We start from the raw sequence: 19,341 nt of genomic DNA, 5'->3' as shown, positions 1-19,341 counted from the left end.
GGTTAAGATTTGAATGGAGAAATCTGATCAGAGCGCAGCACCGTCTTTCTTTCGATCCTATCAGTATCGCCACATGCGCCAACCAACGCACTTAGCGAACGTTCTTTCTGCGTGGTGTTTTGGGAAACGCATGTTACATCTTCGGCCATTGTAGGAACAATGCATCGTTAACTCGTAAGCCTACGTTGCATCGCAATCGGGAAACCGGGCCCAGCATGTTATCACTAACTAATACCAATATGAAGACTATATTCTAGGTGACAGAACAAGTAAAAAGAAAAGGAGAGTCTGAAGAAAGAGTAAACGGGACATGTTTATTATTTAAACTATCACTTAAATAAAAAAAGTGCATAGAAAATAAACATGATTAGAAACTTTTCTTTTTACAGTTATGTACAATTGTTTCCTAATTATACATTCAACCTTAAGTAGTTTGTGGTTTACTAATGTGGTTCAACTTTCCTTCATTTCTGTGACACATGAGAGAACACTGATGTACAACCAATAGGGAAAAATACTATTATTATTATTATTATTATTCTCATGGAGTTCAGGAGTAAGTGTTAATAAGACAAAGGTATATTCAAGGCATAAGAAGAGAGCCGTTTAACCATTTCCAAGCCCTACCGCCAACTCCCCTTGATGCCACTTCCCATCTCAGGCTGATAAGTTCTATACACAAGGAACAATTATAAAATTACAAATACAGTTAAGTATTCTTTTCCAACTTCTTTCAAGCAGGTTCCAGCAACTACCTTGACCTGTAAATAAATTCATGGATGTTCCAATACACAAAATAAATAAATAAAACATATTTTCATCATCAAAACTTTCTATAAAATAGTACATAAGTACAACCAAAGCTTCCAAAGAGATGGGTGGCAAGGGAGACATGGAAGAGGGTAAAATAACATTTTGTTTTTTCCTGGTCTCCAAAAATTCAACTCAATTATACCACATCAAGTAAGCAGTCTAAAATCCCTGTTAGAAATGTACAAAGAATAAAAACAAAAACATTCACTACAACAATCAAACACAAAAACAAAATGGCTGACCTCAAGAAGTTCACAACCACTTTATACATCTCATTACATAAATAATGTATATTTTCGAGAAAAAAAAATACGAAACTGCAACACTCCCACCAAAGGAACGTACACAGGCACAGGAAAACTGGTACTGGATATCAATATACAAAGATGATGTACGTTAGTTATTCTAAACTGATACTGTAACACAAAACCATTATAGAGGACATTGAACATTGCTATTAACCATTATAAACCTGCTGTATGCTACTGTAACTAAGTTTGTCTGTCCATTCCGTATATTGTATAGATACTGAAGTACATGTTACTATTTCGGTATATGTTTTTATGTATATATAGCATAATTACAAGTGAAGGACAAGGGCCACTGGTGTGGCATGGTTTTATGAAGTCCAAGAAACAACAGAGTATCTGCCATTTAAAACACTTGACTAATGGGTTGTTGTTGTTGTTCACCAAGTATTGAAACATCTGACACTTTCCTGCTATGGATCTGTAGAGGAGTCAGAGCCTTTGGGATCAGTAAAAGGATTACCAAAGCTATCTTTGAAGTCTGTTAGTTTATTCAGTTTGACGTTAAGCTAGAATGCTGTCCCTCAATCTTTTTCCCTCTGAAATGAAACAAACAACTGTCCTGTAAGGTCATCTTCCCGGTCTTTTTGTGGTTTTTAGAACTCAAAAACAAACGTAGTTGATATCAGAAATCTTCACAATTCAGTTTTTGTATATACATTCATTAAAGACCTAGCAGCAGAATTCAGCATGACCCTGTGCCTCACCCTAAGGCTAGCCAGGATGGGAGGACAGCGAGAGCTGAACCAAAACTGTATCCCTGAATTAGCTGGCAAAACCCAGGCTGCAAGGAGGTGGAGGAGAGTGTTAACTGTTGGCTTCCAAAGTGGTCCCTGCACTCTAACGTCCCTAACACACTTGGGGGAAGGTCGAGCAGAAGTGCACTTTGCTGGGGGCCACAATTCCTAAGGGAGCTAACAAACAGTATCTGTGCTTGTGGTTTTTAAACATAGGAACCCATTGGGTTTACAAGGAGTAGAAAGTCGTTTCCCATGTTAAGTCAGTGCCTCTGTCACAGTTGAAGTGCAATGTGTTGGCAAAGTTATGGTTTCACTTCACAGCCTGGGCAGGGTAAGGGTTGGAGAGATTCTGCGACGGCCTTACAAGATAAAGTCGGAGTACGAGGCAAAACGGATTACAAACCAAAAACATAACAAAAGGGACAAATAAAGTCTGGCCTGAAGTGGCTCGCTATAGGACAACTGGAGCCAGAGTTGCAATTTGGTGAGCTTCGTCCGAGGTATGAGAGGAAATACATGCCCGTCATCAACCTAGCCACTTTTTGTACACTGATGTCCCACCAAAACTGGGACTACTACTGTCAATCTACGAGTCACAGAGTTCACCAAACGAAGCGTGCTCAGTTACAACGAAGGCAAAGCGAGAGATCAAGCGAGCGCATGATGAACTCCTACAGAGGTTGTATTGTGGTCAATGGTAACGGTTAGCCCCTTCTAACCTTTCCTAACTTTACCAGCTTCTACCGAGCTTCTAAAAAGCTTTCCATGTGTAGCCTGTCTCCTGTAAATGCCATAAAACAAAATGCTGTACTTTACGAGGGAGTCGAATAGAAACGTGATAAAACATTGACAGTATTAATATGAAGGCACCACTTTCTGACAGAGCAAAACCATGGAGGTGCAATTCATGGGGAATCTTGGAGCACTGATGTGGCTATAGGCGTTAACCGTGTCTTACGTCCTTAGTTAGCGGATTTTGGAGAGTGTTTGATGCAGAAAGGGAGACGTTAAAATTTGTAGAGAAATGTATTGAAAAACAGCTGAAAGTGAACGAATTACGCACAGTGAGACACCCAGGTCTGAATGGCCTGGCTGGAGCCTCCGCGTGGTGTGTGGAATTAAGGCTGGAAAAGGGGAGTTATCAGACAGCTATTCTAATAGATCAGCACTCTAATGGACTCCCTCAAGTGCATATAATACTGCCATGCTGCTAACAGGCAGTCATTGGAAATGTCCTTGATTGACAGATTGCCGAATAGAGCTACTGGTGGACTGGGCTCAGCAGGGAGCGACAGCGTCAGTCTTTGGAATCCAAAAAGAAACATTCAGGCTACAAATGAAATTAACACCAACAAAAAAACAGCTTTGAAAAAGGCAGCTCAATAAAAATGTAGAGACCAAGCATTAGTGTATGTAAACCTCTATTTCCTACAAAAATGGCAATAAAATAAATACGATTTCTTAAAAATATAAATACAATTTCATAACATTAAGTGCTATTCACTAGTGAGTGCTTTTTAGTCGTTTGTATAGAAAAATATACATATTATTTACATTCTCAAAGCAAGCATGATATTTTTCTACCCATAAAAGAAGGGTCAGAAGAGACAAGACTTCAAACGCCTCGGTTCAATACAAATAAAAAAACTATTCCTATGCAACAGTAATTCATGAAATAGGCCATAATAAGAATAATTTCAATCTTAAAATGGGATTACGGGGAAATCAGATTTAGGGGGGGATGACATTTGGTTCTCATTGCTGTAATTCCGGACTCTGTTCTAACCAAATTTCAAAAGACATAACGTGTGCATACCTGCGATACAAATCGATGGCTCTGTCTTTATCCTTTTCCTATACAAAACCAACAATAACATTTACTAAAGCAAAAAAACTAAATAAAAGTTTGTCCCTCAGCTGTCAGTCCACCAGAATCTCAGCCTAGCTTGCTAGTCACGGGCACAACTTTATCCAATGACCACCGCCCGACTTCTACTACGTCTCTAACAATGACTCAGTACAAGTACACTTGCCGTTATCATTAACGATCAATAACATAACACTTGAAAAGAAATCATCTACAGGATTCTTTCTATCGATTTGACTCTGGCTCCCTCTAGTGTTTCTCTTCCTAACACATCTTGCGACTTGTTGCTCTGGACAGGCATAAGAACTATTTACAGTGTCTGTGAATACACAGCAAAGCAGCCCAAGCAAAGCTTTATGGTATCGCGGCTACTCCAAAGGCTGCACAGGATGCACATTCCGACAGGCAGATGTATATAAACAGATGAGGTCAAGAGAAAAGCGTCCTCTGATCAGTTATAATACGTCTTCGTTCTTTTTCTAAAATGCAGAGAAAATTCCCTTCCACAAATTGCACTTTGGTGTTTAAAATGGAACTCATACAAGGTGGCAATTATTCTATTTTTTTTGTGAACATAATCAATGGATTCTATGCTCACACAGAATTGAGATAATCTCTAGAAAAATAATGTGAGGTGATGTTAAAATTTAGAATGAAAGGGCAATTTTAAAAAATCTTTTTGTATCATTCAGAGACAGAAAATGTTAAAAATGGCTAATCTTACACAGTTACCATTTCCTTTGACTTCTCAGAGTCTGAAACCATCCGATCCAAAAGTAAACAAAACAACCAAAGAGGCACAATAATAAGTAGTTCTCTTTCAAAAATGTCCCTGCCCAAAACAGAGACCTGCTCGTATCGAACTTAACCCGGTCTGTAGCTCGCCTCTTTCTGCCCAAGCCACACAGCAACAAGGGAGGGCAGTACTGGAAGCATCATTCTGCACTCTAAGACCTGGCAGTGCATGGATGGCTCCTCGCTAGTCGAGGGGACTGCTACGGCAGAGTGGGAGAAGGGCCACTAACACCACTACCATCACACAGCAGAGTGGAAGGGCTAGTTGAGGAACTTGCGGCACTTCTTGGTTCCGCAGTTGCATGGAAGCTTATTGCCCGGCTCCTCGATGGGGAACTTGTAGTCGTAGGTGAGCTCCTCGCCGCGGTAGATCTTGCGCGTCGCGAAGATGACGATGTGCTTCTGCCCGTCCACGTTGATGACACGTGAGTAGCAATTGGGCTCGCACGAGTGGTTGATGAAGCGGGCGGCGTTGCCGTGCACGGTGGCGTCCACCACTTCGTAGTCGTCGATGCGGAACATATAACAGCCAACACCCTGTAGAGGGAGGGACAGGAAAATAAGAGAGTGAGACACCATTGGCTGAGGATTACAGTCAACAAAGCCATTATCAAATTACTAAAGATCCTGACTGGTTAATAGGGTGGTGTTGACACATGAAAACCACATTCAGCATGGCCCAACATTATAGAACATTCAGGTAGAAATACCTTTATTATGTAGAACAAACATGCCTCTGACAAGTAGAATAAGGACACACGGAAGTTCTATTCATGACATTTCTATCTGCAACGTTCCACAACGTTTGCCTATTAAACGTGGCCCTGTTCAGGCTCAAAGCAAATGAGCACAGAGGACTGTGTTCCATTGAGGCCTGGCCTCTCTCCTCACCTTGCCGTCGTAGTACTTCTCCCGTTTGTCGGTGAGGACAGAGCGGATGACGTTGCCCGAGTACTCGATCACCATCTCCCCCACGTCGATGCTCCTCTTGCAGAACAGACCTCGGCCGTGTATGGCTGACCTGTGAGGGGAGGACACACAGGAGCTCAGTGACCACTGGTTCACCAAAGGGTTTCACCTTTTAACCTTTAAACTCTCTGGGACAACGACTTAGCTACAGCAAAGCTACAGTATTAGTTCATTTTCTCGTTAAAACCATCCCACTGAATTTGGATTCGTATAACTTAAAACATTACGTAGCCAGCGTTTCCCTAACCTGTAGACCCCCACCGCCTCCTTGGACGTTCTCTTCAGGTGTCGGAACCTCATGGGCACGGGGAGGTCCATGCTGGTGGCCCGGCTGAAAAACAACAGTAGCACAGTGTGTTAGAGTCCGACTGAAGGAAGAATGGTCTACCAGCACCCAGAGGCTCTGACAGGTGGATACGGGGATGTGATCAGAAAACCAAGAAGAAAGACTACAAGTCCATTGTAATGATGAGATGGTGAATAAAGAGAGAGTTCTCCTGATTTTCTGACGTAAAGATAAACTAAAAACAGGAATTGCGTAACAGGGCGGAGTGACTCACCGAGCAGACTTGAGCTGCACCTCCTCGTCCTCCTCGTGGGGGTTGTACTCGGGAGGCTGGCGGTGCTTGGAGGCCAGGAAGTTGAACATGTCAAACACAGACCTCCTGTGGTGAGGCAAACAGATGGAGCAGACACACACAGGTCAGATGACGCAGGCAAATACAACTCAATGATGCACACTCTCTTAACCCTAGGAAGGACCTCTCCCAAATAGTGACTTGAGATTTGGTAACGGGGATACACAGTTATCAGCATATATCAGCTCCAAAACATCAGTTAAGAGAGCCAGACTACAAACGGCTCACAAAATATTCATGGCTGAAGTAGAATGCATAGATCACGCATAGATCTGCATTTCTTCAACAATCAAAGGAAAGCTAATAGAGACAGGGGCCCAGTTCAAAAACGTTCGAAGTGCATCCTTCCTGAAGTAAATTACTAATTAGACATGATTCTTCAGGTGAACGCAAGGTTTCCACTACATGGTCTTCTCCTGTCCAGTCATGACTCAGTGATTACTTTAAGGGACGAAGGAAGGAAGGAAGGATGCACATGGAGGCTGGTCCAGGCAGGAGAAGGGACCTCTCTCGTTATAATAAGAAATACAAAAAAAATAACTGTACATTTGTCTGGATACCAATCCAATCTATACCATGCACTTTTTAAGTATTGGAAGAGGGCTGTGTGTGACTTAGCTATCCATCTTTTGGGAGTGTCTGTACCTGTGGTGGAGCTCGGCGCGGGCCGAGCCATGGGGGTTGATGGGAGGCTCGTCCGCCTCCTCGGGCCTGTGGAAGCGGAAGCGGTAGTTGCGACAGTGCCTGGAACCATACAGCTGCTCCAGCAGGAACACCACAGCATCGTGGAGGACCCCCAGCATCCGCAGACCGTTCACTCCTGAGAGAGAAAGAGAGATACGATCGAGAGAAAGAAAGCGAGAACACAAAGGAAGGAGTGGAGGAGTACAGAGGGGAAAAAAAGTTAGTGATGAGTCACCATTTGATTCTTGAAAGTAGTTGAACCTGCATAAACAAAATAAAATCTGATAAAAGGCACTTTACCTTCAAAGGAGAGCTCTTTGAGTCTGGCGTTGGAGCGGGCCTCCTGGACTTTATCTGTCAGGGACTTCCAGGCCTCTGTGGGTCAGAGAGAGAAGACAAGACAGGTCAGCTTAGTGTCTCATCTCTGTGTTAGTATTAAAAGTACACATTTAGTTTACTTAATCTGTACGAGGATTTTGAAATAAGAGCTCTTGACTGTTACACATTCACTTCAATAACTTTAGCGCTATTTCCGAGTGTCATAACAACCCAGCTACATGGAAACACGGAACAAGAGGATAAGGTCAGGACTGCGGATACCTTCGATACTCTCGCAGCGGATCTGGAAGCCGTCATCGCTGCAGATCTCAAAGATGAGTCCCTTCTTGGGCTTGCTGTCCATAGAAGAGTCCCTGTGGCTACCCTCCTGGTCAGGGGTGGCCACCAGTAGAGAGCCAGCGGTGGTCTTGCTTTTCTCCTCAGGGAACTCACTGGTTAGAGCAGGAGGTTCAGCAGACTTGGCAGAATAAACACTGCAAATAAAATACAATTTCAAATTGATCTCATTACCCATTGACATATTAATAGTATAGAAATGGTAAGGGGTGACAAGCTTGCATTACTCACCTTTTGCTGGTGCCCCTCTCTCTGGGCTTGCCTGTGTCCAGAGGCTCGGGAGAGACTGGCTCTCTAGACCTGCGGTGGCAGAGGGAATTAAAATATGGATATGTAGCAGGTGGCAACTGTAGTATGATAACACATACTTAGTGAAATCAGTTTAGTCCTAGTTGATTATTTCATGAGTTATCGGTTATGTGATCTTACCCAGGAGTGGAGGTGGCCCGGTCTCCCTGCGCCTCCCGAGGAGGCTCTGCCTGCCAACCCTTGTGTTTCTTCCCGCTGGCCTTGTCTGGACTCTGCCTCGTCCGCTTGGCTTTCTGCTTGCCTTTCCCCGAGCCCGTGGATGACGTTGCTGTAGCGCTAGACTTCAGCTCTTGTTTCTGCTCTGAGGAGGACCTGGATATAGGCATGGTGCGTGAGCTTTGAGAGCTGGAACTCTGGGAGAGCACTCCGACCAGGTGTCCCTTGTCGGAGTCCTGTGGGACTGGGCTGGGGGCCAGAGCCACAGGTTGCCCGCTGGCGTTTGGCGGGTGCTGCTGCCGCTGGAAGGCGGCGCTCTCCGGGTCCACCTGTTGGCTGACGGACATGCTGATGGTCTGATGGGAGGGAAGCACGCAGATGCTGCTGGCAATGGAGGTCTGGACGGGGCTGCAAAGCTGGGACATCAGAGGAGCTCCAGACTGGAGGAGCATCTGTTGCTCCGGAAGGCCCAGGTTGTGCGGGCTGGCTTTGAAGAGGAGGCTGCTGATGGGTCCCGTGATTTCGGCGGAGCTGAGCACCGGGGTGCTGAGAGAGACAGAACCTGGCGTGATGAGGCCTCCGGGCCCGCTGGCCTGAGCCATAGACACCATGTTCAGCACTGCTGACTGGTTGGGGTTGAGCCCAGAGACAGTGCAGGGCAGCAGGTGGGTGGAGGAGGCGTGGCCCAGGATGCCAGGCTGCCCACTGGGAAGAGGCATCCTCTGCTGGATGGGCTCAAAGTACATGATGCCCGATTTGGGTCTCTTGATAATGTTGGGGACTTTGCGGTGAGAAGTGGTGGCGGCCGTGGTCAGGGTGCCCAGCTCGACCAGTCCGGACTGGGCCATCTGCGGCGAGGACAAGTTGATCAGAGTCATGTTGGGTCTCACCTCAGACGGGGCCAGGGTGGGCTGGCTCCTGGAGCGGGCCAGTTTCTTGGTCTTCCGCGACTGGAGACGGGAGATGGGTCGCTTCTTGCCGTGTCCAGACGCGAGCACGGCCGAGGACGTGGAGATGGAGGTGGCGCTGGACACGATGGTCACGTTGGGGGCCAGGTCATGCCTCCGTCCGGCCTCAGTCACCAGGATCTGGGGCTCGTGGGAGGGCACCCCGATCAGGAGGCCGGAGGTGGTGCTGGGAATGCCAGGCTGGAAGCCCGTCTGGGTGGTGCCGGTGAAAGTATGGATCTGAGGGTGATGGGGAACTTTACCCCCAGCAGGAAATATGGGCTGGGAGGTGGTTATCCCGGTGGTGAGCCCTGTGGTTAGAGTCATGGTATCCATCACTCCTGTTGCGCTGACCGATGGGGTGATCTGGATCTTCTGAGTGACACCATTGGGGAGAGTCTGTAGGACGTAGAGGGGCTGCAGATGCTGGTTGACCACTATGAGTTTTTCTGGGCCTGGTTTTAAATGAGAGGTGGTCTGGACGGCCGTGCTGGCCACATGGGAAGGTCCGGGGCTGACTGAAGATGCAGCAGGGATATACTTCTGTCCCTGGAGAGGCAAGGTGGGGGAGCTGGGTAGGACAGGGGTCCCAGAACTCCTGGTCAGATCCTGGTTACCTGCTTCTACCACCTGACCCAGGGAGGGACTGTTGATATGCTCAAACTGCTCCGGGGTCATGTGACCTTCTCTTACCTGAGATTCTCGGCTACCTCCACTTCCTTCCTGCTGGCTCTCAGGGGACACGACGGCCCCTCTACTCTGCTGCTTGTCCACGCCTCCTTTCGCTGCGATGGTCTCGTCCGAGGCTGCCAGGGACAGCATGGTGCGCTCCGAGCCCTCTGAGATGAGGCCACCGTGGTTCTGGTTGTTGACCGTGGGGCTGCGAGTGGTCAGGACAGAGAGGTCAGAGGGCAGCTCCAGGGGCAGACCGTATGGCTCTTCCACCGAGATGGACGTGCTCACCCCGCTTTCCACGTGCTCAGCACTGGCCAGCGGCTGGGGGAAGTCCTCGAAGAGGATGTCTTTGCGGCGGTTGACGCCCACCCCGTAGCCCTCGTCCAGGGAGAGGAGCTCGGAGGAGGAGGCCTCAGGCTGCTGCCCCAGGGCCTGCATGGAGGGCGTGTTGAGGACAAACTCCATGATGTCCGAGGGCAGGATGTTGCCGCAGTCGTCACTGTTGTTGTTGTCCGAGTCCGACTTGAGCAGGTCAGTGTTAAGTGAGAGCTGGGCCTCCAGGGGGTCCTGTCCCTGGGACGACTTCACCCCACCCAGAGGGAGGGAGTTGTCCTTCTGGCTCTTCCTCCCTTCTCGGCTGTTGTTGCTGCTGCTACCGCTGCTCCCACCCCCTCCGCTGCTGTTGTCCGCCTCCTTCCCAGAGTCGTGCTCCAGCTTCTCCGCGTGCCTCTCTCTGCCCTTCCTCTTACCAGTGCTCTTGTGGGAAGAGGACGCAGCGGTGGCCGTGGTGGTGGTGTTGGTGGTGCTCGCGCTGGCGTCACTCTCTGAGCTGTCGTCTACGCCGTCCAGCTGGCCGATCTGCTGGTGGCCCAGGAGGCTCCGGGTGGGAACTCCCTCATCCACAGCGGCAACGACCCTCTCCTCCTCCTCTGCCTCGTCTTTCAGGAAGCGCTGCAGCTGAGAGCCCCTCCCCAGGCACTGGTCAATCCCCTCGATTGAGGGCATCACGGGGCCGGGGTTGATGATGGTGCGGGTGAAGTTGTAATAGTACGGATCCTTGTTGGAACACTGGTTGAATCCCCCTTTCTCCTCTTCTCCGCTGTCCCCCGAGGACGAGGTACTCCTATCGTCCGCGCCGTCCACCTGGCCTTCGGCCGAGCGCCTACTGCCCCCGGCCTTCCTCTTCCCAGGCCCGTCCCCGCTGCTGCTGTAGAAGGGGATATCCTCCTCTCCATAGGAGCGCACCCCGTAGAAAGGCGTCAGGCCGAAGAACATGTTGGAGCGGGCTCTGGCGCTGCGCCTCGGGTAACGCCGCTTGGCCGAACCTGAACAGTCGCCGTCGTCCTCGTGGTGTTTGTCCCCGTCGCCGCCTTCCTCCTCCAGCAGGGCGTGGTCGTCCCTGTCGCTGGTCCCCTCGTCCTCGGTGCAGTGAGTCAGGAGGCGCTTCTCCTCGCAGTCCTCAGGGTGCGGTGGCGGGCTGTTCGACTCGGAGCTCTCCGAGCGGGCCGATGGTGAGAAGAGCATGGAGCAGGAAGACCTGCGGTGGGGGGGTCCTTCCTGGCCCGCGGGACAGATGGAAGGGGTGATGCAGGAGTCAGAGGAAGTACTCACGGTGTTGGTCCCGTTAGGGTCGGTCTTCAGCGGCGTCAGGGACGCCTTGACTATAGCCCGCTTCTTGTCTCTAGCGGCGGCGACTTCGTTGGCTGTTACTCTTGCTTGAACCTGCGAAGCCCTCATGCCTCTCTCTGAGGCTAACCTGGGCTGCTTGATAGCCTCTAGGCTGGAGCTGTTCTTCTCAGGGCTTGAAAATCTCTCCCTGTTCTTTGAAGATCGCCCTCTTCCTTGATTCTCCAGCTTTTCCACTTCCTGCTTGCCAATGGTTTTGGTGTTGTTGCCGAGGGTCGCGGCCTTGCTGTTCTGTGAAGTCGGGGTTGGCGCGTTAGTGGTGCCACCAGTCTCTTTAGCATTGTTGGGGTTCTTGTTGCTGTTCTGAGGAGTCTTCTCCCTCTCTTTACATGTCTCTCGGCTGTCGATGTTTCGGACTTTGGAGTGCTTGTCTTTGGTGGTGGGGACCGCGTGGCTGGAGGAGACAGCCGGGGTGGCTTGGGAGCGCCGTTTGATGACGTCCTCCTCGGCCGTGGCCTCCGAAGACCACAGGGGCTTCATGTCGGCAGCAGGGGCTGGCCCCGACAGATAGTCCTGGGACTTCCTCCCGCCGCTTTTGTGGAACGGAGGCTGGGGAGACCCCAATTTTCCAGCATCTTTAGAGGCTGGCGCCAAGGTAACACTTCCCTCCTTGGCCGGGTTACTACTACTACCACCTTTGTCTTTGGACAGGGTCGTGGTGACGCGGTGGCGGGAGAGGAGCATGACGCCAGCCGACAGATCTGGGTCTTTCCCGCCCTGCTTCCCCTTCTCCACCTGGGAGCTGCTGCTGCTGCTGGCCCTTTGGTGCCCTGTCAGGACGCCCGTACCTGGTGGTGGGGAGGCCTGGCTCGCTCCTGCCATCTCTGGGGCTGTTGGGGAAAGTTTGGGGTTCTCTCCCACAGCCTGTTTGCCAGGCGCGCTTTCTTTCCCAACGTCTGTCTTCATCTCAGAGATGCTGTGGTGGTGTCTGCTGTGTTGACCTCCAGGGCTGAGTGAGCTAGTCTCGTGGCTCTGCGTTCGGACGCCGCTGGCGGGCGGCTTTCCCTTCTCCGTGTCCCTCAGACCCAGGTCTCTGGAGGCGGAGGAGAGGGGAGGGGGTGGGGCGGAAGAGGAGAGCAGGGCCAATTGGTTCATGGTGGCCAGTGGAGGGGAGACTAGCATCTGTCTGGGCTGGGGGGAGAGGGAGGAGGTGCTGTGGCGCCTGGAGCCAATGCTCCTCAGGCCGGAACTCAGAAGGGGGTCCCCCACCGTCACAATCTCATGGGCCAACTGGGAGGAACCGCCTGCAAAAAAACATGGACACAAACACATTTTACCATACTGCATGTCTCCAGGTGTGAATGGTAGTTTACAATGACAGTTTGGGGTAAAGAGTTTGAAGATACCTGGGGATGGAAGTGGTCTGGAGCCAGGGGAGCGCTGGCATGGGGGGTAGCTGGGGTGCCTATTCCGTGTGTAAACTTTAGGAGGATTGGGGCTGGAGGGCAGAAGGGACAGGCGGTCGGAGGGCTTCAGGGAGTCAAACGGGCCGGGCACTGGAGACAGGACTTTATCTGTCAATGGAAAGTTTGTTGTTGAGTGAAGAGCTTGCAAGTAAGCATTTCACTGTACTACTTACACCTGCTGTGCCCTGTGCACATGAGAAATAAATGTATTCAATGCTTTTACACGCCAGCTACATACAACACCAAATGCAGTTTTTATAATTAATAATGCAGTGATTATGCATTCTGGCTCACACACCTGAGATGGGAGTAAAAGGGCTGTGGGAGATGGTGCGGTTCTCCTCTGGAAGAGCACTCTTCAGGTCAGGCTCCACCAGAGTGGGACGACACACCAGGATCCTGCAGGTGTAGACACAGCGCTTCCGGGCATCTAGAGTGCTCCAGTACACCCTGGAACACCTGTTGTGACAGAAACAAACAAATGAATCAGTCTTATTGTACATTGACTCCTTCACATAAGACATGTGCACTGTGTGTACTTACTGGTAGCCGATGGGGAAGAGTTTGCGTTCGCAATCCGAGAGCTCGGTCAGTATTCCAAGGCAATCGATGGTCATGGAGCCTGCGATGGAAGAAAGAAAGAATTAGAACCCCTAATCCAAGGAGGCAATTCAGAAACATGTTGTTGGGCCAGCTAGTGTCTCAAAACTCCACGGAGAACACTGTCCGTTTCACTACTTTGGGAAAGCCCTGAACTAGCATAGCTGATTCACCTAATTCGTGGGCTTGATGATCAGTTGACCATTTGAATCACGTGTGTTGCCTAGCTCTGGAATAGACCAAATATGATCAGTTGCTAGGGGTCCCCGAGGAGAGGTTACAGACACAGAGAGTAAGCAGAGCCATATATAGAGTGTGTATCCCAAATGCCACCCTATTCCCTTTATAGTATACTACTTTTGAGGGCCCTGGTCAAAAGTAGTGTACTATAAAGGGAATAGGGTACCGATTGAGACTCATCCAGAGATCTCTATATATGGCTGTGAGGGGTAATATAAACATACTCACCTATCATCATGTGGATGTTCTCCGGCTGAAGGCCGGTCAGGAACTTCCTCCGCAAGCTTATCCCCTCCAGGTCCACCAGGATCCTCCGCGTAACCTCAAAGCCAGACTCAGACACCACCTGGGCAAGGAAGTCATACATTTCAAACAAAGTACCTACAAGTGCACCCTTCTCCTCACTGTGACCTCAGTTTGACCCAGGCTGCAGTATGATTTCTTTAGATAAGGGCTGGGCTAATTGCATGCATGTTCTTTTGATCTTTTACCAGTAAGCCAGAGTGTAAAAAAATAAAAAAACACATTGACATTTAATAAAAATGAATGGGGGTTTTTAATCTGTCAAGTTTTCGAATCTTATCTTCTAGATGTTTGTTTGTGTGTGATGCTGCAGGTGGGTAAGAGAAGATAAGGAAGGAGTTCTGCTTTGCATCTCACCTCTCCTTTGATAAGGTCCCGGTGGCGCTGGCAGTAGACCTTCTTGTCCTCCAGGAAGACACAGTGGCGCTGCCGGGCGCACATGAAGTGGTAGTTTCTGGTGCAGGAGGTCAGGCAGCAGCCCACGGTTGCGCCCGGACGCTGGCAGTTCTCGCAGCGCTGCAGAGAGGAAAACACACGGCACAGGACACTGCCATTAGAAGACAGGTAATCAACAACAGCAACAAGGTCATTTTAGTAATAATAAATATACAATCAAAGTGTATTTTTATCAAGAGAGCATGCATAATAGAATTTGATTTATTAGGATCCCCATTAGCGAGAATTACTGGGGTCCAACATATAACGAAAAAGACAGACAAAATACTTTACAATTAACATTTAGGTGTGTGTGCATCTACCAATTACACATACATGTCCGTACATACACACAACAAGTAGGTCACATGGGGGAGAGGCGTTGCTTTATTTGTTTTTTCAAACCAGGTTTGCTGTTCATTTGCGCTATATATATATATATAAGACTGTACATTTCCTTGAATTTGTTCTGGACCTGGGGACTGTGAAAAGACCCCTGGTGGCATGTCTGGTGGGGTAAATGTGTGTGTCAGTGCTGTGTGTAAGTTGACTATGCAATTTCCAACACATTCATGTTTCTTATAAAAAAACAAGAATTCACGCAGTCAGTCTTTCCTCAACTCTTAGCCAAGACAAACTGGCATGCATAGAAGATACATCATGTAAATTATGCACAGAATCAAGTACAATAGCATTTTCAAGTGAAACATACACTACATTACCAAACGTATGTGGACACCTGCTCGTCGAACATCTCATTCCAAAATCACAGGTATTAACATGGAGTTTGTCCCCCCTTTGCTGCTATAACATCCTCCACTCTTCTGAAAAGGCTTTCCACTAGATGTTGGAACATTGCTGCACGGACTTGCTTCCATTCAGCCACAAGAGCATTAGTGAGGTCGGGCACTGATGTTGGGCGATTAGGCCTGGCTCGCAGTAGAAGTTCCAATTAATCCCAAAGGTGTTCGGTGGGGTTGAGGTCAGGGCTCTGTGCAGGCCAGTCAAGTTCTTCCACACCACTCTCGACAAATCATTTCTGTACGGACCTCACTTTGTGCACGGGGGCATTGTCATGCTGAAACAGGAAAGGGCCTTCCCCAAACTGTTGCCACAAATTTGAAAGCACAGAATCGTCTAGAATGTCATTGTATGCTGTAGCGTTAAGATTTCCCTTCACTGGAACTAAGGGGCCTAGCCCAAACCATGAAAAACAGCCCCAGACCATTATTCCTCCTCCACCAAACTTTACAGTAGGCACTATGCATTGGGGCAGGCAGCGTTCTCCTGGCATCCACCAAACCCAGATTCATCCGTCGGACTGCCAAGATAGTTAAGAGTGATTCATCACTCCAGAGAACGCGTTTTCACTGCTCCAGAGTCCAATGGCGGCGAGCTTACCACCACTCCAGCCGACTCTTGGCATTGCGCATGGTAATCTTAGGCTTGTGTGAGGCTGCTCTGCCATGGAAACCCATTTCATGAAGCTCCCGACGAACAGTTATTGTGCTGACGTTACTTTCAGAGGCAGTTTGGACTGAGGACAGAGGATTTTTACACGCTACGCACTTCAGCACTCAGCGGTCCCGTTTTGTGAGTTTGTATGGCCTACAACTTGTTGCTCCTAGACGTTTCCACTTCACAATAACAGCACTTACAGTTGACCGGGGCAGCTCTAGCAGGGCAGAAATTTGACGAACTGACCTGTTGGAGAGGTGGCATCCTATGATGGTGCCACGTTGAAAGTCACTGAGCTCTTCAGTAAGGCCATTCTACTGCCAATGTTTGTCTATGGAGATTGCATGGCTGTGTGCTCGATTTTATACACCTGTCAGCAACGGGTGTGGCTGAAAAAGCCGACTCCAGTAATTTGAAGGGATTTCAACATACTTTTGTATATATAGTGTATATTAATTTAGTAAGAATATACATTTAGTAAGAATATACATCTAGTACGAATATGTATTTTGGTTTATAAGTCTTACCAACTGTTTCCCTCGGATCACGGCCATGTGGACGTTTTTCAGAGAGCCATCGTCATCCTCGAACACCTCGGCTGACCACAGGGCACAGTTCACGTGGGTCCACTCGTTCTGCCCGATGTACAGTAGCCTGCCGCCCTCCTGAAACCAGACACACAAAGAACTTAGAAAACACTAAGATACGTTTCAGTAACAGGGAACACGATCAAGAGCTGTACCACTGCTAAGGCGGGGTTTAGCACAACTTTGACTTACGTTGATGTTATCATCTCCGTACTTGAGACACAGCGCACACTGGCGGTTGTCGCTGATGCCAGGGGGTGGGAGCAGCTCAGGACTGTCTTCACGGCTCAGGTCTGAGAGAGAGCGAGAGAGAGAAGAATGCCACGAACACATCAGCGTCATTTCCTGCAACTGAAACGGTATCAGAAAGTGTATCCATTGCATACTTAGTGTAGGTGTGTATCCCAAATGGCACCATATTCCCTATATAGGGAATAGTGCACTACTTTTGTCCCTAGGTGTTGCCCTTTAGTTGTGTTAAGCAGACTCACCGTGGAGCATAGGGGGTGGTGGAGGAAGTAGAGGCCGGGGCGGAGGGGGGGAGGTGGGGAAGTCGGGCTCTCCGGGGGTCTTGGGGCAAGGGGCCGGGATGATCTTCTTCCTGAGGGGCTGCTCGGCGCGGGCGATCTCCTCGCGCTCCTGCCACTGGGCATAGTTGTGGTCCAGGGAGGGGGGCAGCACGGCATTGGGGAGGAGGCCACTGCTGCAAGACAAACAGACAGACCCTGTTTGAACCCTTTATAAATGCATCCTTCCTGCCTTCCACCCTTGATGAAGGGTTAACATTGGATTGGTGAAAGCAAGTTTTCCACTGCATTGATTTCACCAATTATGTCAATTTCGATCAGTGAACACAGTACTTCAAGAAAGTAGAGTAAGAATATTTTAACAGGGTCTAACACAGATTGATTGCAATAATTGCACAGGTTTCACACACACAACACAACACAACTGTTACACCCCAAGTGACTCTACCCCAAAGCAGTGCATTCGGTCAATATTCAAGAGTGTACTCGATCCAAAATGTAAACCCATTTCTAAACCACACCGTTTATCATCTTCTGAACGACTGACTAATTGGGTTTACAACTTTAACGAGCCAAAATACAAAAAAGTCCAGGTAGCAGATAATGGACACTATCAGATATGTATGTAGTTGGTTCTGTTTATTAACTAATATACATGGATTCTAACTTGAACAATTATTTGTTAGTTTACAACTGTACAATTTATGCTCCCCACATACAAAAACCACGAAGACTGCCGGAAAGGTCTGTACGCAAGATCGTAATTTTGATGACTCACACAGTGAGCCTACTGTACATGGTAAGCTGGTGCCCATACCAAGTTGTACTTCATGTTTTAGTATGGAAAACGGCTGTGAGGATGTTTCTACCATACTCACAACATATTGACACAATTACAATCTTTATAGAATAAAAATCACATTTTATCAATTACATGTGGAAAAAACGTATTTGAGTGAACATTATCACCCCAGCAGCAGATGAAACAGAAAGTTAATTTTCTCCTCCCTCTCACCCCAGTTTTAGCTTGCGGCTAGCGCTGTCTAGCTTTAGGATATTTACTAGCCCATATCAGGGACAAACTTGGCTGTTATCAACATAAGCCAGTACACAAACAAAATCTAGTCTACTAATTATGCCAGCTAGAAAGACAGACACAAATTAATTCAGAAATGGCGGAAGAAGATAGCAAGCTAATGTCAAAGATGTTTTATAACTAAACCAAGATAGACCACAGCCTGTCATTTCAAATGGGAACAAATTAGTCAGTGGGCAGAACAAGCATGGAGGTGGGCAGAGGCAAGCACGAGCTAGCGAGATCCAATTGGCGCGTTGTACAATGCATTTGCATATTTCTGTTAGGGAACGCCTACTCTGAAGTGTGTGTGTGCAATAAATCAATTCGCCTTTGCACTCTTTCTAAACAACGCAATTTTTTGAAACTTTGGCAAAGGGTAAAGTCTACAAAACTTTGTCCAGTTTTGCGAACAGATAACTGTATTGAGATCAAATGTTTAAATCGATTAGAAAATTTGCAGAATGTCAGCACAAATCCATCTAGTTCCATCTTCTCCCACTGCCAGCCGCTGGGCTTTCTCTCACTACAATATTTGCTGGTGAGTGGATACGCCAGGCGGATGCTTCACATTTATACATTTGGTGAAATATTGTCTCATTGTTCGATCTGTGCTAACGTTAGCTGATGCCTCTTCAACAAGAAGCAACTGTGATAACTGATCCTAAAATAATCATAAAAAGAAATACTTTCCCACTGAACAAAATCCACCCCACCAAAGCAAGCCCGTCTCCGGGACTTCTCCAAAATGACCACAGATACACGATCTGAGCAGCATTTTAATTTAGTCTGCAGGCAGGCTCTATAGAAAACTCCCTCGGAGCCACAGACACCATCCAACGAGCCATCCACACACACACACACACACACAGAGCCCAGGTGCAGACAGCTAATTTGCGTGGCCATAGAGGCATAGTCACATTTGCATAGCAAGTGTTGCTACACCCTGCTACCACACAAAGTTTGGCCATCTTTAATAAAAATGCAATTGCTAGCTAGCCCCATACTACTAAGCTACTACTACTAAATTTTACCCACGAGTTTATGAAGGGTGAGCATGGATTTTTATTTCCTCACTGTGTGACGCTGACCGCGGTGTGTTGTGGGATTGTTTCTGAAGTTGAAGCTGATTTGGAGTAAACCTAAAACCCAATTTTTCTGAACAATATTACAGTATTATAAAAATGTATTTAAGAGTTTTTCATTTGGGAATGTTTTCTTGGGGTGTTCCAAGTTCCTATATGCGTTTCTGGCATTGAGAAATAGCTGCTACATGCGCTTGAAATATTTAAAATGAACAAATGGGGGTTGAACGGCGGGACTAAAAAGGCACGGCTAAAACCTTAGGGTGACCGCAGAGGAGTGTTCAAAGCTCATATGTCAAAAAGGGACACAGGGGGTGGCACCCTTCTCACAATGGAAGTGGGAGCATGCACAATGCATGAGCT

General features: G+C 48.1%; 1 protein-coding gene across 4 annotated transcripts in view; it reads right to left on the bottom strand.

Annotated features, from left to right (window-relative positions):
* Nucleotides 1-300: 300 nt before the first annotated feature.
* The window catches only part of LOC121567356 (histone-lysine N-methyltransferase 2A-like), a 42,197-nt gene continuing 23,156 nt past the window's right edge, over nt 301-19,341 (bottom strand). For all 4 annotated transcript variants that reach the window (XM_045217150.1, XM_041877350.2, XM_045217158.1 and 1 more), the window contains exons 18-34: nt 16,783-16,994; nt 16,484-16,584; nt 16,232-16,369; nt 14,169-14,327; nt 13,737-13,854; nt 13,212-13,290; nt 12,967-13,127; nt 12,609-12,776; nt 7,919-12,506; nt 7,721-7,789; nt 7,415-7,626; nt 7,115-7,189; nt 6,776-6,950; nt 6,053-6,157; nt 5,740-5,823; nt 5,415-5,544; nt 301-5,060 (exon numbers count right to left, since the gene is read on the bottom strand). In XM_045217150.1, coding sequence (XP_045073085.1) covers nt 4,785-5,060; nt 5,415-5,544; nt 5,740-5,823; nt 6,053-6,157; nt 6,776-6,950; nt 7,115-7,189; nt 7,415-7,626; nt 7,721-7,789; nt 7,919-12,506; nt 12,609-12,776; nt 12,967-13,127; nt 13,212-13,290; nt 13,737-13,854; nt 14,169-14,327; nt 16,232-16,369; nt 16,484-16,584; nt 16,783-16,994 — 6,850 coding nt within the window. In that variant the 3' untranslated portion in view covers nt 301-4,784. The remainder of the gene's footprint in view (nt 5,061-5,414; nt 5,545-5,739; nt 5,824-6,052; nt 6,158-6,775; nt 6,951-7,114; nt 7,190-7,414; nt 7,627-7,720; nt 7,790-7,918; nt 12,507-12,608; nt 12,777-12,966; nt 13,128-13,211; nt 13,291-13,736; nt 13,855-14,168; nt 14,328-16,231; nt 16,370-16,483; nt 16,585-16,782; nt 16,995-19,341) is intronic.

The sequence above is a fragment of the Coregonus clupeaformis genome, chromosome 6 (assembly GCF_020615455.1).
Source record: "Coregonus clupeaformis isolate EN_2021a chromosome 6, ASM2061545v1, whole genome shotgun sequence".
Lineage (NCBI taxonomy): Eukaryota > Metazoa > Chordata > Actinopteri > Salmoniformes > Salmonidae > Coregonus > Coregonus clupeaformis.
This window is presented reverse-complemented; position numbering and strand designations above follow the sequence as displayed.